This window comes from Amia ocellicauda, chromosome 5 (assembly GCF_036373705.1).
Source record: "Amia ocellicauda isolate fAmiCal2 chromosome 5, fAmiCal2.hap1, whole genome shotgun sequence".
In the NCBI taxonomy this organism is placed as follows: Eukaryota; Metazoa; Chordata; class Actinopteri; order Amiiformes; family Amiidae; genus Amia; species Amia ocellicauda.
This window is the reverse complement of record NC_089854.1, coordinates 25,043,028-25,065,664: the sequence shown is the minus strand read 5'-3', so window position 1 is coordinate 25,065,664 and position 22,637 is coordinate 25,043,028. Positions and strand designations below refer to the sequence as shown.

The 22,637-nt window shown below is 43.6% G+C and overlaps 1 protein-coding gene across 4 annotated transcripts in view; it reads left to right on the top strand.

Moving 5' to 3' along the window:
• Nucleotides 1-22,637, top strand: part of cyth1b (cytohesin 1b) — a 91,412-nt gene that overhangs the window by 44,048 nt on the left and 24,727 nt on the right. For 2 of the 4 annotated variants that reach the window (XM_066704495.1, XM_066704493.1), the window contains exon 2: nt 20,182-20,264. In XM_066704495.1, coding sequence (XP_066560592.1) covers nt 20,182-20,264 — 83 coding nt within the window. Of the gene's footprint in view, nt 1-941; nt 1,164-9,546; nt 9,836-20,181; nt 20,265-22,637 lie in introns of those variants that run through there. The other 2 variants (XM_066704494.1, XM_066704496.1) reach the window with 2 other exon arrangements.

The window sequence follows — 22,637 nt, the reverse complement described above, 5'->3', positions numbered from 1 at the left end:
TGATAACAAGGAAAATCAGAAGTGGGCACAGTGAGAGCTCTTGTGCAGACTCGCATAAAACGTAGATTGATGATTGGTTTTGTGATGGCATAGGGCTGTGAGTAAGTATGCTATTCTTGGAAATGATGTGGGGGGATATATAAAATGATGTTGGTCAAGAAATGAACATCTTGAATTGTGCTTCTGGTTTTGTTTATGATGGGGGATTGGCGCACAAGTTATTTTCCTTGGCTTGAGGCAGTTGTAGTTGACAGGTTCATTGTTTCCCCACCATAATTCCTTTTATGGGATATTATTTGTGGGAGAGGTAGTCAGGGCTATGAACTGGAAATTATATAATTTTATATTAAAATGATTATAATAAAAATGTAATAGATTTAGGTGAAGTCAAATGTTTCTGGCACAGAATCTGCTTTAATTAAATAAGTTATTCAACCGGTCCTAAGTCTAGTCAGTGTCAGCAGGGTGTTCTTTGTGGAAGAGGTCCAAGAAACAAACACTGCATTGTCCCTCTTGTCTGAGTTTTCAAGTTCATTAAACGCATTATACATCATACTTATGCAGGACATTTCATCTTGATTTGCAAAACAGAAAGAGTTATGTTTACTCTTCTTATGCTTAATGACCGAAAATGTCATTAAGTCGTCTATACGCTTTCAAAGTTTGATGTTTTGTTTCGCAACGTGTTGTCTTCGGAAATGCGGGACGGCACGTCTGTCATTCTCCACACCGCCCCAACCTCCCCTGCTTTACAACGGCGGTGTGGGTGGGAGAGAAACCCAACACCCACAGTGAGACAGGGCGGAATAAGCAAGCCTGTTACGCCCAGCGACTCGTTGGCAAGCCGCCCGTCCACACTAGGCCTCTCGCCGAGGCACCGGAGTGAGACGGCACGGAGAAGCGGAGACTGATTGGTCGGTTTCGGCTGCAGGTAGTCGAGGCCCCGCCCCGCCTGTGGTTTGGTGGAGCCTCGCTGCCTCATCCGGTGTCGGCAGCTGCTGCTGGAGGAAGACTTGACAAAAGACGATCAAAACAGTCGCCTCGGCGCCTAACTTTTCTCTCTGAACACAGAGATCGACATTAGCGACTGTTTCTGTCAACCCGCCCGGAATAACAGCCCCACAGCCTGGACACCATGGTGCTCAAATCGGAAGACGGAGTGGGTAAGTCGTGATTACTAAGTGAAGTTTGTTTTCGTTGGAAACTAGTGGAAACAAGTTGACGGTCGTCCCCGCTAATGTCACTTTGTTTTTTGAAGTTGTCCCCCACGCCGTCTCTCCTCTTCTTTCATATTATAATAGAGCGATTGACACGGAGAAAACGGCCCGGGGGACGTGCCTGTGGGACGGCCAGTGCCGGGCTAATGGTCGGCTCATTTTCCGCCGCTGTAGTACCGGGTCTGCTCAGCAGGGGGCGCCGCGTCCGGTTTCACCAGCGTGTGCAAACATCATGCACTTTGGAAAACAAACTAAATAAACGTGTAAATTAAATCCTATAATTTACTTTAAACACGAATAACCGAATAGATAATGGTCGTATAACATTGTATACCAGTATACATTATAATCCGTGAATTTATAAATGGAACCTAATTTTCATTTTTTATTTTTTTTATTACAAATTATTTATAAACGCAGTACGTCATCTGTCATATATATGTTCACTGGCACATCTAGTTATTCCGAATAATAAAATGTTCACTTGTATTGCATGGTGATGCATCGATGTTATCTGGCAGGATAAGTGAAAACAACCGCATGCTTTTCCGTGCAGGAATGCCATGCGTGTTCCTTCAGTCCGGGCCAGTGAACTGTGTATTTGGTGCTTTTGTGATTTAGCAAACTATTATGTCAAGTAGCCAAACAGTGTTAAGACGAGGCGTGAGATAACATATAGTGCATTGTGTGACACTTTGTAGGATATGTAATCAGTCACTGTGTAATTTCATTAGGTGTCCAATATAACTTTAATTCATTAATTTATTTAGTTAGGGGGCTATTGAGAGCAGGAACCAAACCCTGACATTGCAAACCAAAGTGAATTCCTATGCATCACAATACCAGAGTAGGAATAAAAACAGGAATGGATGCTAATGTGTATTCAAAAGTGTATTCATCACACAGCTTTAATCACACTCGTTTGACCATTATCCCCTTTAGCTATTGGCCATTAAGCTTCGCACTGCTGAAATCAGAAAGTATTAGGCTAAATCCGCAGAGATGTCTCTATACGTGTGTGTATATGTATATATATATATATATATATATATATATATCCTGTGTTTTTAACCCCAGTTGCTTTGCTAATCTGAATGTACTTGGTGCTTTTAAAGTTGTGTAGGATCAGCAATTTTAAGAAGCACAAGAGTGGATAATGTTGAAATCACAAACCATTTATCTTTTCCGATCAGTTGTTTTATTAGAAAGATATCCTGAAGGGGATTTCTTTGGTGGGGGAGGAGAGGAGGCAAAAACTAGGTTATATTTTATGATGGCCTCCATGCACTGAATACTCAGATAATAAAAGTAATGGGACATCAAGTGCCAACAAATCACTCCCTGTGTATTTAATAGGTGTAGGCCCACTGTTGGCCTTAACGATGGTGAAAGGCTTTTCTGTACATGGCTGCTGGAATGAAAAACATCTACTACAAGATCCCTGATTTGTTTCAGTGTGTCTGTTCAGTTGTTACCGAGTGAGAGAGCAGTAATTCTACCAATTTGCAAACTGCCACACTGCTGCTAATAGAAAGGTTATGCAGTCTTTTATTACATGTCAACCTAAGGTTATTTGCCCCCCCAATTTAAATAAAATATTTCTGCTGAAAACTTGGTTGAAGCTAGAACATAAAGTTTACAAATGAGAGGAGGCTGTTCAACCCATCATGCTCATTTGGTGTCCATTAATAACTAAGTGATCCTAGGATACTATCCAGTCTATTTTTAATTCCATTTTATTGTACTTGGATGCAGTGCAATTTTCTGTTCATCTGCATTAAGCAGTTATAGTTTTTCTTGTGATCTTCAGCTGTTATATGCAAAGACAAAACATCACTGTAAAACTTTAAACATCCTTCAGGTCATCAGTGATTTTCAGTGCAATTCTTATTGCTTTTGTTTCTTGCTAACTGATGGGGAAGAAAAGAAGCAATGTGTGTGCTTCAGCTACATTAAGTGCTTTGCCTGCCATTTGAAAGGGGTGGGTGTACTCAAGTCTTGTCATCTGCCCATATTAAAACTAATGGTTTTCATAAGTATCAATTTGGAAGGAAATCTACAGAGTCTAGGGAAACAAGCAGATAAAGTGTTTTTTCCCCTCCTAAATTATGCCACTTTCAGTGTCAGTTTTGCCCCCCTCCCCATCAACCATGTTGCTACTCAGACACTAGATGATTATGAATCAGCTGTCAGTATAGTCCTGTCTTTGCTGTCTCTCTCTCTCTCTCTCTCTCTCTCAAAAAAAGGGCCCAAATACCTTCAGGTTCAGTAACACGCCTAAATGTTTGACCTTTTTACATACATCCCTTACCTAAACTGGTCAAATGTAACTCTCCTGAGGTCTTGCTTTTGGCTGATCTACATTTTGCACTTTCCTGGAAAGTTTAGTCATTGTGTAATCTAGCCTGTTTTAGAAGTGCAACACCATGTAAAGTGAGTTTCCTGAGCAAATATTATAAACTGAGCATCCTACTCATTAATGACCTATTTTTGCATTGTAAGTCTACAATGCACACAATTCATAATTGTATTGCTCAGCAGGATAATTCATCCTGGTTTATTAACTACAGATACTACGCTGACAGTGCAATCTAAGGGATTTCAATTTGCCATGCTTGAAGCTCTTAAGAAATCCTGCATTATCTTTTCGCCTGTCCCACCAGACTTTAGTGAAGAGGTCTTGATTTCACGTGTTTTTGTTTTCTTGTGGTTTCCAATGCTCGGCCAAGGCAGTTTTCACTAAATGCAGGAAATAGTTTATAATTATGATGTGCATATGAAAGGCAAACCCGCTAATGTAAGGAGACGCCGTCATTAGCACCTGTCTGTTTTGATCACATTCTAGATTGCGGATTTCTCTCTAGGGTCGACGCTGTTTTGGATGGGTTTATTTATTTTTTATTTTTTTGTATTGACTGCTATGGCCAGTAGGATATTTTTGGCACTGCAATAAATCCTATTACTGGACGTGTCATGATTTCTCAGCAGTTTTGTAGAAACATACTTTTAGGTAATTCAAATTCAGAGTTCTGTTGTGTATCATCAGTGTTCATAGTTTTATTTAGTATTCAGAAGAAAAGCAGTAAACCTTAGCTTAGAATTATAGGGAGTGTGTGGAGATGGGTTTGTAATCTGAATTCAAAACACAGCACATACTAGATACGCAAGTATGACTGTATGGCACTTTGACTCTCCTTTCCGTATTTGGCAAGTATTTAGAGAGTTATGAATAATAAACTGCTTATTTATTCTATGGCACTACTTCCACTGCATGATCGATTCGGTTGCAGAAGGAATATTCTTATAGGTTCGCAAAAGTTTTTTATTGAAATCTTGTGACTGTATTGTACAACACACGGGTTTCTTTTTTTTTTTATTATTGATTTCTTCCACTTGCCTAATGTGTAACGTAAGGTGTGAGACAGTATTCACAGTGAAAGTGCTTAGGGATGCTCTTGTGAGTCTGTGAAGGAATCCCCTTCTGGGTGTCGTGTACTACACTTGTGCGCATGCGCACTAATAAAACCAACACTTGCACACCTGCAGCTGAAGTCATCCACAAAACACCTTCTCTGGATTCTACAAGTCCATTCTTGCTAAAAATGTCCTGGTGCCCTCTGGAATTCTTTTAATAGACTCGATTTCGAAAGAACTGTGGAAGGGTTATGAAAGGAAGATGCAGACGTTAATCAGAGCATCCTGTGCCAAGCGGGATTCGTCCACACAGGTTCTGGGACGACCAAACTCTTCTGAACCGGTCGGGTGTGACATGTCCCTCCCTAGACGTCTGCAGTCACTCAGACACTCCTCTGACAGTGCTTGGCTAGGGCTCTCTACTTCCTTAGACTTGGATTTATGACACATAGAACCAGTAATATTTCATTTTTTTCTGCTGTTGAAGCCCGCCACCCGGGCAGCACTTAGGCTCCTTGTATCGCAAGCTTTCTGCCTTTACGTGATGGTCGGTTTGGGTGGTGGCAGGTTTTCTGTTCTTCATAGCTGTTGTTTGATGAAGAGACCCACCGTACCTTTAAGACTGAAGAGATACTGTAATTATCACCAACACCAACAACATACAAAATTAAATGTTTACGTGAACTTTCTCTGTTAGGGGGACTGCTTTGTTTTGTGTTAATAATGTATTTATTTTTTTAACATCTTTCATCCGAAATGTTTTTGGCACACAAGTGTGAAGATTTTGGCTTGTCTTTTGTAAAGATTCTCTTGTTTTCGGCGGAACACATGCTGCTATAAGCAAATTATGTAGCTCACCATGGGGGCCAGACGAAAGGGTTGGGTGCTTTAAGAGTGATTTGAACACGGCAGCACCCACAACCCGTGCGTCATGAGGTTCTGGGTGCAGCTGTCAGCCCACTGCCAGGATGCTGCTGTCATCATTCATGCTTTGAAATCTGATGTGCTTTCCTGCGTCTCTCTCACTTTCTCTGTCCTTCTTGTTAACTTCTTGCTAGGCTCTCGGCAGCCAGTGTACCTTATATCCCCCAGGGGTGACCTACTTAGCCTGCCTTTTCAGTCTTTGTCATTATTTTATACTGCCCACCGTTTCAAAATAATTTTTGAGTCTCTTGATTAATTAAAGCGATGGCGGTTCATAGCACGATGGAATGTCTTGCTGGGTGTAGTTGTTGGGAACTTGGGTGTAGGTGTCAGGTACAGGAAACAGAACACGCTTCCCATAAGTGATGAGAAGTACTAGTTTCTGGCAGCACGTTCACAGATCTTCTGTAAATCTGTGTAAATGTCTATAAATCCTTAGTGTTTGAAGAGCTGGAAACATAGATGGGCAGAGCATGACTGATGGTGTTCCTCAGGAATATCCAGCCTCTTTGGGACATGGGGTTAAAAAGCTGCTGGAGTTGTGCCGTGCGTTCTGCTTTGTGCTGACGGTGCTGATGTGAGAGCACCACAAAGTCGCTTCTTGGTTTTGTCTCCGAGCGGGCAGGGTGTGGAGCGGTGTGACTTTCTCACAGTCTGGCTGGACAGTGCACTCTTTCACACGTGGGGCAGTACGGTGGGATACGAGCCCAACAGGAAGCACCAGGCACGATGGGCCCCATCAGGAAATGCAGCCTTTTGACGCATGACAGTAACGTCCTTAAAGAGACCGGCGGGGCATAGAGGGAAGAGAGAAGCTACACATGGTCTGCGTTTACTTCTGAATTTCCCTGCTTTAAAGATCTGCAGTTGAGGTACCACCTAAATACAGCAGTCTACACACTACATCTAACGTTTGGCTTCGGGGTCTATATCAGGGCTTGGCCAATTCCAGTCCACTTTACTCTCTCTTGCTGTATTGAGCTCTGATTAAAAATAATAATACATCTATAATAATAATCAAATCCTAATATTGCTGCTATCTCAAACAGATGAAGTGGAAACTGCCACATGCCATAATGAGTTCGGGCCAAGGGAAGCATGTGAAAATGAATACAATATTTAGCTTTGAGGGGAAAGCTAATTTGGAAGCTAATGTACTTAACATGAAACAATCAGCTTTTTTTAATGTATATATATTATTTTATATTAAAAGATTCCCTGCTGTGATTCATATATTTTTTAGATTCAAGGCAGTAACTTACATTGCAGAAAATTACAAATATCTATAATATACAATGAGCCTGCTGTATTTAATATAATTGTACTATATGCAGAACTATTAGTGGACAGCACAGGGACTTTAAAGGATTGTATGCAGCAGGAGACTTTTTTTTTATCAGCATTATTAATATTATGGAAAACTGGATCAGTTGAGTGGTTCCATGTGAAATGCTTTCTGTTTCAAGCCAGTTTAGAGGATTTGCAACTAATTACAGAAACTTGTAAAATCTGTTTCGTGGTCTTAGTGTGGAAGACAAAAAAAAAAATGAAATGGAAGGAAATGGAGAAGACATGTATTGATTTAAAACGGTGTAATTGAATGACTTGTGAGGTTCCTTGTACCATGATTTGACAGTTCTAGTCAGCCACTGACTAGACAGTGGCTTTACAGTGTCTGTCCTGTAGGGGGAGCTCCAACAGCAGTAAGAGCTTGACAATGCAGGCCGGTGTGTGCTGTGTGAGACTCCGTGCTCCAGGATGTTTATACAGCACAGCTATGTCCCTGTTTGTTTAAAGAGGAGGCCCACTCTGGGCCCAGGGCAGCCCACTGAAGTGATTCAGCCTTTGTTATAAAAGCACAACATTTCTGACCGATACATAATCACTCCTAAACATTTGTCTGAGCTCATAGTCTCTCGAGATGCTCTGTGGACTGTGAATGTATTTCATATCAGTTTAACCTGGGAATATGTCTCAGAACATGTTTACAACTGAACCTAAAGGAACACTTGCTGTGAAAGGAATGCTTTAACATGCCTGTAAAAGGAGTTGGCCATTAATTTGAAGATCAAATGACAAATCACAAACTACCAACACACACATACACACAGTGTATGCATAATAGTTAGAATTTTGGGATACCAGTTGTTTATTAGCTTGTTTTAATTGGCAGCACTCTCTCTGGTTAACCGTTGAGACACCCGCAGCACTGCAACCTCAGCCCGGCCTGAACTGAGAGTTTGGGTTGTACGGCCGCCAGCGCCCAAATGGGAAAATGAAAGGGGGATGTAATATTAAAACCAGTTATGTGCTGAGACTGAGACTCATCCACCTGCGGACCTGTACTGCCGCAGAGAGCTTCAGTCTCCAGCGCCAGCAGTGTTATACAGTGGGAGACAACAGGTTCTCCACCCACACACAGCTCTCATGCAACTTTTGAACTTCGTTAGGAGTCTGAGCTAGAGAGTTATTGACAAGGCTGGAGAAACGGCACTGGCTTGGGCAATCTGCTTGTTTTTCTCTCTTGATTTGAGATGGATCCTTTGATATCATAGCAGTTCAATTCTTTCTATTTTGGAACTGATGAGACATTGTTCTCACTGACAGACAGATCAGAACACTTAAAAATAAATAAATAATAATTATACAAATAAATAAACTTGGATTTGTATGCTTATCATCTTTAGCTCAGTAAATGCAATATCAGCCCATCTCTGTGCTCATCCGGTCCTTAAACAGGGCTCTCTGGCAGACTGATCTAGGTATTGTGGGAAGAGCGAGTGTGTGTGCAGTTACACCTCATTCTAACACACAAAGGCATGCTGGGTGGGGTGAAGGATGCTGACATCAGGTAATTAGGGAAATTGTCAGAATGGCTGGAGCCGGCCATCTCATCTCAAGGCGTTTGCTTTCTTGTACGTCTTCATTATGTCAGAGAGAACCCCGAAAACTTAATTCCTGGCTCGGAACACTGATTTGGAGTGTCAGTTCCCCCGGGGCAAAGGCCTGACCTGGATAATCTCAAGACGGACCCCCTGGACCACAGCCTGTCTGAAGCATGACCGTCTGTCCCCTGCCTCTCTCCCGGCTTGCTCTGGATTCACCACTGAGTGTGTGCTTTCTTTTATTCTGGTATTATTCTATTATCTGCTTATAAAGATTGATAGAGGACTTTCTTTGAATTTGAATTTTCTAGGGTTTATTTTACAGGTAATTTTGTGTTCTGTGTTGTGAAGCACAACAGTAATCTAGGTGCAGTATGTATCGGGGTATATGTGAAATTAGGAAATGAATCATGACTTACTATCCCCCTGTCAGTTGTGCTCACAGAGTCACAGTCTCTTTTCATCATCCCTTCCTGAATCACTTCTGAGAAGCCCTGACTCACAGACTGCATTCCAGAGAGTGGACGGTGATCAGAGGGTACGCACTACACGCTGCCTGCTCCACTTTCTAGTGAAATATACAGTATACACCGATTTAAGAGGCATTTTAAGTTTGTATGTGTGTGTGCATACATATACACTGCAACTGCGCATATACGTTAGTGTGCTTATAAGGTTCTCAATCCTCCTTGGAGATTCCCCTGCATGCACACTTTGCATGGTTAATAGGAAGCAAACCCATTTTCTCTTTTCAAGGCATCAGCCCCCTCCACACACACACACCTGCTCTCTACAGTGAACACACAGGAATTGTGAATTCAATAGTAAACCTGATTTTTCAAGGGTGTGTCTTTGCCAGTGATGTGTTCTAACAATTTACAAAGCCACTGCACAACAAGGGCTGAGATCTGTAACACGGAGTGCTGTGTTAGTGGAGGTGAGAGAGAGAGAGAGAGAGGAGAATGAAATCACAGGGTGGAGCTACTATGCTAATCACATTCACGGAAATGAGAAGGAGGGAGGGAGGGAGGGAGCATGGGAAGGAGGGAGCAGGGGGGATCTCCAGATGTAGCTGAACACACTGAGCAGGCTTGGTTATCTCTGTCCTGGACACTACTGTACTGACTGCCGGCGCTGTGCTTGTGTGTGGAGCAGCTGCGGGGACTCGTGGGTTCTCACTCGCTGCGGATGGAGTCCCCAGGATTACTAATGGATGCCTGTCAGAGCTGATGGCCGGGGGGATATTATTAAACACCAGATTGAGAGCTGGGGATTGCTGAGGGGACGGCACACAGGGTACTGTACAAGGACACCAGAATAGAGAGAGAGAAGGGAGGGAGCGAGAGAGCAGCACATAACTCACATGGTGTCCCCTTGTAAGGATCGTGTATTCTGGTATGGAAATTGATATTGATTTTGTCTGTTTCTGCTAACAAGTGTCAGATGTCTGTTTCCTAATATTATTAGGCTGTAGTTTTCTTTCAAAACAAAGGGCAGCATTAGCCATGAAAATTTGCCTACAGGTTGCTGTGTCTTTAATGTTGTTTCCAATGCTCTAAATTAAGTACATTTTGTTTGATAATCTAAAGGTCTATTTGGATTTGGTTTGAACCCGTCGCCTAAGACAAAAAATAGAAAATGTAAAAGGCTTTTCATTCCTGTTGATAAATCTGTTAAGTGATTATACATATTGTCCAATAACACTGTGGGCTCATCTGTTATTCTGAGTGGAGAGATTACAAAGAAAGAAGCAGTGTTTTGTTGACAGCCTGGAAGCATGTACAGTTACAGCAGTCTTTCACGTGTGGCAGTGTGCATGATCTGTATACAGTAAACAGTCTGCCTACACGAAAATATGGAGCGTGTCTTAAGGAGCCTGTATGGTGGACAAGCGTTATTGATGTTTTTGATGAACGTAGTACCTGTAATGTGGGGCTGCTACTAAAGGATTATATCTGAGTGTAGTGTATTCAGAAGCTGGCCACATGTGGTCATTGCAAGGGAATGATTTCACCAGAGACTGGGTACTGTTCTCTTTAGCACAGAGAAGACTGGGTTCAATGGCTAGACCTGGCTGGCTGAACCCCAGTTTTGCAGCGATTGGCTTCCTGGGAAATTGCCCTGTCAGTGGACTACAAGTGAAACCCACGACCTTCCTGGTTCTGGAATTCCCGTAAGTTCTTTACCGAGAGAAGGGACCTTTACCCCTTTGGTCTTTAACTTCTAGGAATCCCGCACAAACGGGCCTGGTTTCACGCGAAAGGCAGGTTTTGCTGTGACCACAAGGAATCCGACGCAAGTTAATTTATGATCTCATTGTCCTTTCTGATGTCAGTGTTGTAATTCAGTAGCAGAAGGAATGTGCTTTGTACTGCGTTCTTGATAGAGGTGCGGGGTTGCACGGGCAGGAGGTGGACAGCTCTATGTATGTGCTTAGGTGTGTGTCAATAGAGTGGTGAGGTATGGGCTGGTTTTTACACCTGTGCTGTACAGAGGCATAGAAACCACATGGTCAAGACTGAGTGTCAGCTGGGAGTACTTCAATGCTGGCTGTGCTTTTTGAGACATGAACACATTGACTTAGAGGATGTTAAAGAGAAGCCCTTTGTAGGAATGGAGAGGAGTCATGTGGGACCCAGAGTGTCAGCTGTGATGGCCGAAGCCCTGGATGTTTCTCAGAAACCGATAAGAGCTGCACAGGAAGGAAGCTCATCTCACAGTTTGCATTGACTTTGCCAAAAAGGCAACTCATCCTTCGAGGATAGGCAGGGTGATTAGGGAATTTCCTTAATTGGTATTGCAAATTCTATTAGCTTTTCTACAGAAAGGTTACTTTTTGTGTGTGTGTGTGTGTGTGTGCGCGCACATCTGACAGAGCCCGCACACACAGCAACCCAACCTTTACACCTCGCTGCAACATCTTGTGCCAGGCCTATAATACAGACTGTTAGGAGGTTTCATATTTGTTTAACTTAACTAAAATCTAGTTTAGCATGTGTTATATGGTACAGTTGGCTTTAAATATGCAATCACCAGTAAAGGAGAAACGTGAGCCAGAGTCACAAAAAGTAATCGTGTGGGGAAACGTCCATGTCCGTGCTTATGCTGAAGAGCACACGTAGCAATGAACCTCCCAGACTGGGTGGCTTTGGCTGCCTGGAACCCCAGAGTGATGTTATCAGAGCTCCTGGTGTCCCAGAATGCACAATTCTCTAGTTTGTTGTTTTTCCGGAGGTGGATGTCCTGTTTTTAGAAGCTTGAGAAGATGCAGGGTGTCGGAATTTGGGAGGGGCTGATGGGCGGGCTGGAGAAGTGGGGTGTGTTCAGCTCGAAGCCTGTGGTGTGATGGACTGCGCGCGAATGTGACAATCAAAATACAGATACTACAGAGACTGAATCCCTATCAGTCACGTCACCGCTGAATGAGCAGGATTTGTTTTATTTGCAGACTCCATATCCCTCTCTTTTTGTCTGTTTTTGACCATTTTGTAGATGAATAGGCTCAAGGTTTAGGTTGTTCAGTCGGTATGCATGTGCTTCGAAACTACTTTAAAGTCGTCTTGTAATCCTGTTACTGTTGCGCAGTTCTGCTTGCGTGTGTCGCCGCAGTGCACCTGGTGCTGAAGTGTGAAATGGGTACGGGAATAACCCAGCAGTTTTACAGGTGTGAGCTGCCGTGACTCTTGTCTGTGTTATCCTGGGAGGTCGCTCAGATGGCCTCCTGGTTTTTGCCTTCAGGCAGTGGTCTAGCGGTCTAGGTCAGAGGACTGTCATTGTTATTTTCTGTATCTTTATGCTGCAGGCAGGTTCTACAAAATGATCACATCCCAAGCAAGATAAAAGATTGAGCAAAATGTAATTATTTTTGTTTTCTTGTTTCAAAGCAGTGACAGCGATTTTGCTGTGCTTTTAGATCAGTGGCTCATTGACATGATGTTTTGGACGGTTGTTTGTTTTATTCCACCCCACCAGCCATTTCCCTGCCAATGAAGACGGGTGCTGCTGGCCGGGCCGAGAGCGCCCCTAGACTCTCCCGCACGTGCTCGCACCGCGCAGTGCATGGTTTTGCTGTAGCAAAGGAAAGCAGGCCAGCGTATCCATGACAACGGAAGGAGGCTCCCTGCTTTAGCTCTTGTTTTGGGATTGTGAGCTGTCGGGGGGGATATTGTGAAATTCCCTGGTATTTGTAAACTTTATATGAAGAAAAAAAAAAAATGGCAGTTCAGTTATTAGCTTGGCTTGAGTCATTGAAGCACAGAGTCTTCGGAGGAAATGTTTATCCCACGCGAGTTCTTCAGCACAGGGAGGGGGTAGAAGGGGGTAGAGGGAAGGAAAAGAAAGAAAGAAAGAGAAAAAAGCGTGACTTGTGAAAATGGTGTGTCGTGCGAGGGCTGTTTTATGGTGGCAGATGGAGTCCTTTTCAAGCTGAGTGCATTTCCTGAAGTGTTGCTCTTTATTTGTCAGTAGTGATTTATGATGAGGTATGAATGACTTTGGTACATGTTCCAATCTATGATGGAGGTTCGTTGCAATGGGTTTCTGCCCGTGTGATATTTTTCTCTCAGGAGTCCGATATAGCTGAAACGGCAACACTCCCAGGGTTAGTTATGGATGAGTTTTTACTCATTTTTTTTTAATTGTGTTTTACTAGATGTGTTATTACAGAGAGCGTAATGTTATCCTGTCAGACGTTGTAGTCGGGGGGTGGTGGGGAAGGGGTCTCCCAGCTGTGCATGACATCAATCAAATCTTATATTCTGTATTTCTTTGTTGTTAATGACCTCACCACACATCACAAGACCTAGCTCACCGAAGTGATCTTGTGTGTTTTGTGTTGTGTGTGAATTTCACAGCAGGGCATCTCGCACAGTCCGTGTTGGTGGTCTTTGTAGTTTTCAGTTTTGCAGTGTGCGTGGTAGATCTTTTTCCCTGCAACATTCTGCATTAGGTGTCTAAAACACAGCCATTTTTGTTTTTGATTGGATAGCAAAGAAGGGCATTTCCACTGCTCGGTCAGTGTAAATAGGAAGTAACTGCAGTGAGAGTTTCCCAACAATGCCCTCAAAGAGTGTGTATAGCCCCACTGCCCGTATTGAGGTTCTGAGAAGGTCCCTGTTGAAAGTCCCCTTTTGTAGTAAGACTCAAGTTTCTGTACTTTTCTTTATTGGAAAGCCAAGTCAAACCTGGGGGGGGATGGGGGAATCTAATCAGCTGCTGTGTCAAGTGTTGCTACATCTTTACACTGACTTGTTTTTGAGTACTGCTTGTTTGAATTGCATCTATTCATTGCAGACAAATATGTTTTATTTTTCTTCACTGGTCTGTGTCAGTATGTTTTGAAGAAACGGAGAAAAGGGGGAGATGGTGACCAGATCTCTCTCGGCACAGAACCGATGACTCCAGGGTTAATGGGTGACGAAGTGAGGGGCGGCAGAGAGATGCAGGAAGAGCCAAAGTTGGATTGCCTTAGCAATTCCGGGCAAGTTCTCGAATGGCTAAAAATATTGCCGCTGGAGTCCTCTTACAGTCCCTGAGCTGTGCCAAGCTACTTCAGGGCCAGTTATATTTATATAGAAAATCTGCATCTCTCAACCACGATACTTGACTATCACCTATATAGGGCTGCTCCTTTTGTCTTGGAATTAATCCATATGGGAGCACACGGACTCCATATGTAGGGTACAGCTGAATTATTATTTTTTTGGATAGAGGTGTTCTGTTTTATTTAGTTTTTATACTGTTATAGGAAGGCGGGTGAGCAGGGTGTTGCACTTCTAAATGAACTGTTTAGAGACTCGCAGTGAGTCCACAATGTGCAGACATGATGTTGGGAATATGGGAGCTAAGGGGGCGTGAATCCCACAAAATAAAGGCGGTTTAGTTAGGAGAGAATGAAAAACAGAAGATTAAATTCCAGCTTCTCTTTCTAGGAGTGATTTTTTTTTGGGGGGGGGCTTTGTCCAGGATATGTTGATGTAATCGAAAGCAAGACAGTTGAGTTTTTCTGAAGTAGCCAGACTTTACATACGTAAGCACTGTCATTCGTGTGGCTTTAGCTCTCTCCCTTCTCCTTCTCGAGTATGAAGCAGGAGTTTACCGACCATCTCGGTTCCCAGCAGCACTCGCTCTCTCTGTGATTGTGAGCCCCTGCGGGCAGAGCACACCATGCTTCCCAGTGTGGGTGACTGCGCCACACACTGTGCCCAATGCTGTGACAGCTGCCCGCTCCCGCCAGAGAGCAACACAGGGCAGCTGCGGTACGCAACACATTACCTGATTAGTACTTTTAGATGTAGTGGGAAACTATGGGAATACAAGTTGGATACCTCTGACTTCCCCCTCTGGCACTGTTGAAAAGGCCTTTGCTATTAGGACATCTCCAACAGCCTATGCATTAGTGGCACGCTTCTGCTCGAACTGCGAGAGTATGCAGCACCCTGCTGTGCTTCTCCCCACCCCTCCCCTCCCAAACAATGATGTGTGGATTAACAAAGGCTGGGGTAATTGTCTGCTTCCGAATGCATGCACTAAATGCCTTTAATCGTCGATGGGAACAGAGAGGCCAGATGCATTTGTGTTTCCCGCACTCCCGGGACAGCTACGGTGCATTGTTATTGGACTGCCTGCTCAAAACAACCACTAGACCAATACTGGCGAGTGTCACTGTGAGCTGTGTGTCCCAGCTCCCGTGTCTGTCTACAGATTTACAGCAGGTTTTCCAGAGAAAGAAGCATTTCATTGAAGGGTTTATATGGTTCTGCTGGAACTGTTAAGGAAGATGAATCAAGAACCAGAAAGGCTTTATTTAATGGACCTCAATAACTCTTTATCCTGAAATCTTTCTCAATGTCTGTCTACAGACATTTCTTATTACTTATGAGAGAAAAAAGCAAAACAAGTGATTTATTTCTGCCTTGCTGAGGTGGTAAGTGGTTACATTGGGGTTTAAAAAAAATGTAGCCTGTGGGTGGTTGTGGTGTGCAGAGTGAAATACAATTCTCTATTTTGAACAAATTCCTGAAATGTAGCACATCCACCCAAACGACTTCGTTATTTCAGACCTTATTTTTAAACCAGCTTAAACTAATTGCAGTTCTACATGTCTGTGTGTGGTTGTTTTTTTTTGTTTTGTTCCCACAAATAATATCGGCATTTTTGTCTGAAAAAAAGTGGCGGCAAATCTAATAGTGTCTGCCTCTTCAGTGCTTTTGATGAAGCTCCAGGTTTTACAGACTTCCCATCATCAGCGTTTGGCAATGCTTTCCTTGCATTAGATCGTTAAAAGCTCAAAGCTTAAATATTTCTCAAACCTTTTATGTAAAGTACTGGAAAAGAAGGAGTCCTATTCATCATTCTGGCCTGTGACTTCCAGAAGCCAGCGTGCGCTAATCCATGTCATGCCGGATTTAACTGCTCAATTGAAAATCTTTACAGTCACCTTAACAAAGAGACCTACAGAACAGCGCTCTCGGCCACGTGGGATTGTCGCCCTCATTCCTGGCAGCAGGTTTTGAATTCTTCACTGGCGTGTCCCTGTTCTCCGGACTCTAACTGGAGTGCAAGCTGGTGGTGCACGGAGGGTTGGAGAGGAAGGCCCAGTAACTATGCACATGATCCGTCCCATACTGCACTCCAGGCCCGTTCAGATGTGTAAGGGCAAGTAATGCCAAAAAAAAAATGCCACTCACATAAAATTCCTAGAAAATAAATATCTATATAGAAACAGCTTCCTTGTTCTGTACATATCATCACACTGTACAAATAAGCCACAGTGATATGCAGCATGAACTGGCTGTCTTTGTCCGCTGGAGTGGAAGGAATTTGCCTGCTAGCTCTCACTTGGGATTTAGCGGCTACCCAAGAAGCTCTTCCCTGGACCAGAGAGATGACGTGTTGCCTTGCCTTACTCCTGAGCGTCTGCTGTGTTTGCAATGCTGATCCACAGCAGAGGTGTCTGTTGACTCACTCAGTTTAGGCAACTAGCCTAATGTCCTAACTTTATGTTGCTGTCAAACTAGCTTCTGACAGACAGTGGCTGTTCATCTCCAGATAACACAGGCATACAGAAGGTCATATGCTACATACGGTACAACAATGCAGACCTCAGAGCGTACGTCTCTTTTGTATCATCAGGATTGTTTCTTTATCTCGTTGTTGCATGTTGTGTATGAACATGGGTCTTCAGATCGGCAAGAGCAGTGTCCTGTTCCAGGCACATGTGACACCCGCCCAGGCTAAGGCTGCTGCAGAAAGCATCTTGGCTCTCAAGAGGTACATTTGGCCTCCCTCCATGTTTCAGCAGTGTTTTAGTCCCCCGTTGTGCTTGTATGACTTGAAGCCCCTGAGGTAGTTGGAAGCCTGACTTTGATTTGATTTTGTCTAATGAGCTGGGCTGCTGGGGCCTGTCACAACACCACAGTTTATTTGCACGGCACCCCTTTCCCCGTGTGCGTTTCTGCTGTCTGCTATGTGCTACTGTTTCAGCCTTACTCCCCAATTACTACAGCCTTCCCAACCGGGGCTGCTCTACACATTGTCCAAAAATAGTGCCAGAAATATTATCAGTAGGGAGATGTTTAGTCTGTCTGGAGGGTTAAAAGTGTCCATGCTGTGTATATGAGAACTATATGAATGCGTGTGTTTTTTCTTCACTCCCTTGCTTTCCTGGGTGTCAGTTTTTGCCTTCTGAAGCCTCCCTGGCAAAATCCAAACTGGATTCGAAGAGAGAGGAGACTGCGGGTTGCCATGGTGATAATAGGAGCTTGCAAACATGCTGCGTGTTGCCTAGGTAACCAGCAGTCTAGTAGGAGCAGGGTGGTGAGATGTCTTTCTAAAGAGCGCAGAGACCTGTCTTTGATTGTGGCTGTTTGATGCTGTCAGGTTGTGCTTGTTTTAGTCACAGATGGCAAATTTAGGATCATAACCACCTTTAGACCACGGCAAAGCCAAAGGGATGCTTTATTGCAAAAATAACTAAACCATAGTCTGATATCTTGTTTATTGTAATGCATATACTCAAGATAAAAAATTAAAAACACTACCTTTCTTATAAGGTACCTACAGAATGTAAGAATAGGAGGGGGGTGAACAGCAGAAAAACCTGCCCCAACTTTTCAATTTCTGCATCTGTGTTCACTCTCATTAATAATGCAGTGTTCTCCTGTTCCCTGCGCAACCCAGAACAAGCTATGATTGTGATCGTGACTCCTCTCCTCATAATACCTCTCAGCAGAAGAACGTGATCCCCATTATAAGACGCAACATGAACCCTGTGGCTGTTCTCTGTAGCTCTGCATGCAGCACTGAAATGGGACTGGCTACTCCAAGTCTTCCAGGCTCGCCCGTGCCCACAGCTCTTACAACTTGTAGTCATTTGTACTGCAGCCCCAATTACCATGCCTGGCTGGAACACAGGATATGATTGAGATAACAGTCACCATATCCACTTCAGTAAAAGCCCCTCTAAATAAGTCCATATATCTTTGTAGCACATGACAGGAACAAATGTCAGGTTGTTCAGATGGCTACTGGATTACAGTTTAGCCCTTATGGGTGGCATATCAAACAGCAGGGGCCTGTTTCAACTCCCACTATGTGCTGGGTGACGACAACTGCCAGGGCAAGTTCAGCCAATACTCCTGTGGGTCTGGCCTGTGCAGCTCAGGGTCAGGACCTGTGAACTCCCACAGGCCACCGTAAAGGATTTAAAGTCAGTCAGAAACCAGGTCATGGGGTTAGTGGTCACGTGACCAAGAGGCTTTTGTGAAGTTGGACCAGATGAGTGCTTCTGTGAGGGAGGGAGATACAGGCTGTGCAGTAAAGCATTGCTCAGTGTTCGGCAGCACTGGCAGGAAGTTAACGGGAGGCCAATCTCATGATCTGCTGCAGCCCAAGGACGGCAGAGATTATTTTGGTCAGAGTCCTGTTGACTTTCAAGCAGCAATGGTGAGTGTGGTGAGTTTAAAACCAGTCTCACCCCTTGCTGTTAGGTGAAGAAGAGGAACTGCATCAAGGGGGAGCACTTACGAACACAGAAACCAATAAAATGCCCTGCGTGTGACATTACCACACTGAGAATGTCAATACAGATCAGTCCAATGGTTTGCTTGCATGCCTGCCTCACTCTTTAATCTGTGGCCTGTTGCCAAGGTTCCTGTAACAGGAGGTCCAAGGTCAGTCCACTTTTTCCTCCACCTGCTCCTGTTTACATCATGCAAATAACTAGTCAGTGTTGTCAAAGCATATGACTCGGCTGCATTAGGCAACGTAGTCTCTGACAGCAAAGATGAGCTGTGCACCTGCCTGCAGTTCACTGAATAGGTCTTGTACCAGTCAATGCATTTTTATTTTTAACAGTGTTTGTTCCTGTTTGTAGTTAAAATAACCAGTTCAAACTTGTGCTCTAACACTGTAGTGTTATGTAATGCACTTTTGGGTTTGTTGGCTTTCAGAGCTATAATTGCCCATATTTTGTTTCCTATGGTGTTGCTTCTGGATTTGCTGTCTAAGTGTATAAGCACCCATTGCTTGCTGAAGGCTTGTACCAAATATGCCACTTGTCTGGCAGGCAGGCAGGCAGGCAGGCAGGCAGTACCCCCCCCCACCCCCATAGCTCCTGCTGCTGGTGCTAATGGTGACTACGGGGTTTATTTTGAGCTCTCCTTCAGTGCAGGCCTTCAAGATTAATCATCCCGTGTCAAAGAGCGCCCTGATGGGGCACTGCGCTTCATTATTGTCGCTGCAGAAAATGTTCATCATGTTTTCACTGAAACGCCACTTAATTACAGCCCTGCCATCGGACACAGGTCTGTGTTCCCCGGTCCTGCAGGTGCAATAGTGGTGTTTACCCTCAGAGGACGACTTAATCACATCCAGTGGATTTTTAATTTAGTTTATTTTTCCTTGAGTGGGAGCATCTGATCTGTGCCCTGCAATTAAAGGCAAGGTCTAATCCAGAGTGGGATATTTTAGGTCATTACCTAATAAACAGTATTTATTTTATTTATTTATTTATTTATTTATTTATTTATTTAATAATATAGAAAACTCTTGTACTTGAGCTTAAACATATTTTTAATCAGGTCCTCAGATTGTTGATGCGTAATATATATGCTATTAGTGTTTGATCTATACCTGACCTTGGATTTCAAGGTACAGACAGATTTCTAGTTATAAAGGCATATGGCTGTAATCCTCAATTTTGCTAATAAAATGAGCTTTTTGCCTGCTTGGCTCCACTATCATTTCCCCCAGCCATTATTATTGTGTACGTGACGGATGTAGATTGTGTTTGTAAACACAGAAATGTGTTTTGGCAGGTTGCCATCAGTCCTGGTAATTCTCAATATATGTAAGTGCTGTCCTCCTGTAACCAGTTTTAACATCCAGTTTTCTCTTGGTTATCGATTCTGCTGCATTCGTCAAACACTCTTTCTCCAGCATTGTTAAACAAAACTGCCAATGGCAAGTCCTTTATTAAAAACAGAAAACCAAAAAGAGAGAGAAATATCACAGTTCTGATTTAATTCATATCTTTGTGCTCTGCTTTGTCAGCATAAGTGGTTCGCTCCAGTGTCTTAAAAAAAAAAAAAGATTTTTTTTCCACAGAGGGAGAATCCAATGTCTTGTCGTCTTGCTAGCATCATTATTCAGTGATACTGCAGTGTGTTTCTCATCATGAGCCCTGTGGTGGAGTTGGCACATTGACTGACCAGGTTTCCCTCTCTGTCTCTCTTCCCCAGTCCCTGACGACCTCACTCCAGAGGAGCAGCAAGAGCTGGAGAACATCCGCCGGCGCAAGCAGGAGCTGCTGGAGGATATTCAGGTGCATATCTCTGTCTGTCTGTGCATCGGTTGGTCAATTTCGGTTGGCCTCTTTTGTCTGATTATATCCATCTTCTTGCCCGTCTACCTGTTGCACAGTTACAGTGTGCCAGTCTGCGCTCATGTGTGTCCACCAGTCACTCTCCATCTTACGGTCAGTGAGTCAGCAGCATTGTTAAGCTGGTCCCTCTTTCGATGGTGTGGCATCTCTACACGTCTTCAGAACCCAGACAGGTAGTGAGACAACTCCAGACCTCAAGAGGCTCTGTCTACATTTTAAGTTTTTTATTTAAATATTTATTTCTTTCCAAACTCTTATTACTGCATTCTGGCATTTATTGAATCTTTGGAATATTTCAGCCCCCTGTAAAAGTGGCCCACATGTTTTGGAAAATTTCAAGTTTCAAAACTGCCATTGTCATTGCGGGTGAGGTGAGGGACTTTGCGTGCATCACAGAGCAGTGATTTCTGAAGTGGATTTGCTTTTTATTTATAATGAATCTTCTTTGTCACTGTTGTTCCAGTTTCTTTGGGGTTCTAGAGTGCTGAAGCATCTGCATGGAAATTAGCACCGAATGTGTTCTAGCTCAGTTTTTTTTAATTAACACCACAACCCTAGATGCATACCACTCTTGTTACCAGTTAGGCTCAGCTTTACAAATGGCATTTTTATCTCCCACTTCATTTCTGTATCTGGGGATATGTATAAGTTGTCCTTTGGTAGTGTGGTAGTGCACTAGTGCAACAGTGGGGCTGCTGCACACATTGTGGAGGGGGCGATAATCCGGACTCGTGTTTCCTCATACCCTGTGAATCGAATGACTAGAAGGCTGCTCAGAGTCCTACAGAGCAGATGGGACTTAAATCCAATGAATAAATGTAATTACACTGATTCGGTTATGCAATTGGAATGTGGAATCACTACAAATTGACTACTGTTGGCCTTTTAAAAATTACACAAATTTTTATTAAAATGTAACCCAAACCACAATCCTGCTACATGTTTAGATTTTGTGTGTTTGTTTTGTTCAAAATGTACTTTACTGCTGCTTGTCCCTCAGAATAACATCCTGGCACAGCTAATCGGTGTTGGATGTTGAGCTTTCTGTGCACTTTTTGTATTTATTTATTAGACTTCTGGTCCTAAAGGCTTGCAAGAGGGAAATGCCTCGTCATTTCTGGTCAGATTATTCAAAACGGTAAAGTGGTGCAATGTTGCTGACTGACAAATACCATCATCTGAACGGGGTCGGCCTGCACCCACAGCCCTCTGTAGTCCAACTCCAGAGATGGGTCAAGGTCTCCTTAAACAAGCCCTGCTTTTGTTTGTGGACGCAAATATCCGAGGAATGTTGTGATAGGCCAGGCCTTGAATACACTCTTTTTTTTGAGGACTGCTGAGTGACTCGGATGGACAAATGGAAACCTTCATTCTGCCTCCCATGTCTGCAATCAATATCCAAGTTGACACTTTGCCTGTGGCATGTGCAGTCGGCCCAGTGTACTAGACTGTTGTGCTTTAAACCTTGGATTTAGGGATATGAGCAAAAACAAAACGGAAAAGTAAAACTGAAATACCTGCAGGCATGAAATTCACTGAATTCCTTGTAGGCCTTCAGATGTTCTTAGCTGATGAGCGTATTGATGGGCCCTCCAGGCGCTGTGTGGAGAGGCCGCAGCCTTGAAGCCTCGAAGTCTCTGCAAGACAGACCTGCTAGAAAGCCCCCTGACCTAGAAGATACAGGCCAAGCTGTCTGCAATTTCCCCCCCATTGAGCACACCGAGTGACTGATGCTTGTGTGTGAGGGTCTGTGTGTCTTGGTGCGCCTTAGACAAGTCTGCACGACTACAGGAACCAGGTCAGCTATGTGGCCGTGTGTTCATCTGGCTGAACGGCAAAAGAGGATTTTGTACTACATGGAAATTGTTCTACTCAAAATCTCAGACAAATATTACCATAACTTTGACAACTGTTCATCCTACAGATGAACTGGGTCTGTTAACTTATTGATACCATACCATCATCAGTGTTATTTAGGACTAGGTGTTTTGCTAATGAGCTCATTCTTTTTTATAGTTTCATAATGCAATAAAGCACACCTATTTAAAATTATTTGCCGCACACCAATCTTTAATTCTGCCAGGAATGCCTTTCAATTAAGTAAATCAGATGTTTATTCTTTTTTTAAATGTTTCCTCTGCCACACCTGATCTGATGGCAGGCCAATGGCACACTGGTTGGGAAATTCTGAGCTCGAGTGGCCTGGTTTGGGCTGGTGAAGAATGGGCTTCAAAGTGCAGCGATTCTGTGTCTTTCTCTCAAAGAGGTAAAATCACTTCTGCGGGGCTGTGCCAGTCCTTCTCTGGCTCCTGT